We start from the raw sequence: 2664 nt of genomic DNA, 5'->3' as shown, positions 1-2664 counted from the left end.
GGGCAGGAACACTTTACACTATCCCAGGTTGCTCCAAGCCCCATCCAACCTGGCCTTGAATATTCCAGGGATGGGGCATCCACAGCTTCTCTGGGCAACCTGTGCCAGGGCCTCACCACCCTCACAGGGAAGAATTTCTTTCCCATATTTAATCTAAATCTGCCCTCTTTCAGTTTAAAACCGTTCCCCTTGTCACCAGTTCACTGAGAGTAAATTTTTACTGAAATAAATTATTTTTACTGAATTAAAAAAAAGTTCCTTCCGTGCAGTGCTGAGCACTCTTGTATTATGAATTCTCACGTTTTAAAGAGTAGGAGCTGCTTTAAAACTTTCAGGATATCTCCACAAATGAGTTTCAACATAACTACTTTTTAAAATACTATGTTGTAGGTCACTTCTAACTGAACTATTTTATTCTTTTCATATATACAAGCAGCAAATTATTGTTGACATGAATTTCTCTACCTGTAACAGTTTTAAAATCTAAAACTAGTACTTGAATGCAGATAGTATACTATATAAATTAAGGTGTAATTAATTAAAAGCATAAGTAAAACAGAGGAAGAGTATGTCTCATCTTAATACACATTTAGAGATACTACAAAGATAAATGTAAATTTGGGGTTAGACTTTATTTTGAGACTTATTACTTTACAACCAGAGTTGTTTCCTAAGCTACTTTATTGGCCAAAACAATCCCTAATAAAAATTTCCAGTATTTTGTTGTTTCAGAGACTGTTGTTGGTTACCTTGTCCATGCACAGAGTAGCAGCACCACTGTGAGGAAAATGAGCAGAGCCCCAGGAAGCTAAATCCTTGTTTGCTGAGGTTTAGGGGAGGAAGAGGTGTGAAGGGCTTTAAGTAGAAATCAATCCTCCTGTCTCAGCTGTTTGGGATTTCCAAGTTAGTCAGGGAAAGTGATAAAATCTGTGCCTGAGTGAGGTCCCCTTTAGGATCCTATGTCTTAGAGAGTCTTATGGAGCTGAGGTGGCTGTTCAAGCTTGCTTTGTCCAGTAGAAAATTAGCCTGTAGATTTAGTCCTTTAAATTTGTTTCAAGTAACCTAAGAGGTCTATTTTTGTTTTGATTGTTTCTGTGTACACAGTTTATTCCTTAATTATTTTGTTTGCCAGTTTTGCCTACTATCTCGTGTTCCTATTTATCTTTCATTAAGAAAGCATTAGGGAGGCTGCTTGTTTGAATAACTCACCCCCTTTATTTTTTACTGGAACAGAATGCTTCACTTCCTCAAGCATAGAAGTCTTTTGCGTGACTGTGGAAAACTTTATTGCCCCATTTCAGTTGTGAGGCATGGAAGGGGCTAGCAACAAACAACAATGGTAAGGATGGCAAAGGAAATACTTGTGACATACCTTAAATAGAAGCTAAATTTGAAAGGAATTTGCCCTCAACAAGGAGAACAGGCGCTGGGCTTCATCTGACATGAGTTTGAGTAAATAAGTTTGTGGCTTAATAATAGTCAAAGCAGAGCTTTATCCTGTTTTCCTTAATGCTTTTGTCTTCCCAAGCGTCCACCTTATCCAAAAGTAGTTTCCTACTCCATGCTGAGGTATAGGAGTTTCCTGTTGGCTTTTAGGCTGAAGGCAAAAATTCCCTGCAGTTGGTGGGGATTGTTAGTGCGTCACTGTGGGCCTCGAGGGTGCAAAGAGGATGGCGTGGGGCAACAGGGGTCTTAAACCAGAGACAGCCTGTTTTCCACAGAACTCCGTGGAGGGACTTTCCTTTTGTAATGGACTTACTCATAGCTAACTGTGAGTTTGGCACTACTTTTTGAAAAATTAAGGGGTTTTTTATTTATTTGGCCAAGTGTCATCTTGTCTTTTCGCAGTGGTGTCCTAAACCCCATTGTTCTGAGAAAAAGTATTGTAAACAAGTTGGTTAACAGTGAACTGATGTGATGATAATTAAGATAAAATAGTGGATATTTTTCTTGAGTAGTTGTAGGCAAATCATAAGGGTCAGCATTGCCAGAATTTTTTACTTCTTCTGTGTTACAAATTGGGCTTGTTTTGTATTATGGTTTGCAGGCTTTGGACTGACCCAAATGACTAAAATTGCTCTGTTTGTGTCTTTCCTATCAGATTGTTTTAATTCGTATGGCCTTGGAAAATTCACCTGTCCTTACACTGGCTTGTATTGCAATGTGTGTGGCAGTGGATTAAACTGTTGGTGTAACAAAACACATTGTTAGGCTGAATTTGGTGTGTGTCAGCCAAGATACTGGTTGAGTTGGTGCATCTGAACTTGGTCAAACTTCTCTACTTATTCCAGGAATCAGAGAGATTAAAAAGAAGCAGCAAAAGCTGTGGTTCATGTGGCATGGTCTGATAACTGGGTGTAACTATTGTAGCTACTCTGGTTCATTTTTGTAAAGGAACATGATGTCCTGGTACCTACTGTAAGTACTTCCTGAGCATCTCGAGAGGGATAAAGCAGGTTACAGCCTTGTGTTCTCCATTGTACCCCTTATGAGAGGGTGACCATGCTTTTTCTGCTTAGTGATTTCTCTTGGAAATGTTAATAAACGTCAGCTCAGCTTGAGATTGTGATAGAACAGTTGATGTTACCATATTCATCCAGGTTTTATGAAAACAGGTGGAGGACTGAGGCACTGTGAGTGCCTGCTGAGAGAATGTGTTCCTGT

At 39.3% G+C, this 2664-nt stretch overlaps 1 protein-coding gene across 1 annotated transcript in view; it reads right to left on the bottom strand.

Annotated features, from left to right (window-relative positions):
• Window positions 1–362, bottom strand: part of PHPT1 (phosphohistidine phosphatase 1) — a 3775-nt gene extending 3413 nt beyond the window's left edge. Inside the window, exon 1 of the mRNA XM_029962224.1 lies at window positions 301–362. Within this exon, the coding sequence (XP_029818084.1) occupies window positions 301–362 (62 nt within the window). The remainder of the gene's footprint in view (window positions 1–300) is intronic.
• Between the last annotated feature and the right edge of the window lie 2302 nt (window positions 363–2664).

Source organism: Manacus vitellinus, unplaced genomic scaffold (genome assembly GCF_001715985.3).
Source record: "Manacus vitellinus isolate BGI_N305 unplaced genomic scaffold, ASM171598v3 scaffold_44_pilon, whole genome shotgun sequence".
Classification (NCBI taxonomy): domain Eukaryota; kingdom Metazoa; phylum Chordata; class Aves; order Passeriformes; family Pipridae; genus Manacus; species Manacus vitellinus.
Note: the sequence above shows the minus strand (reverse complement) of the source record. Positions and strands in the feature narration are given on the sequence as shown.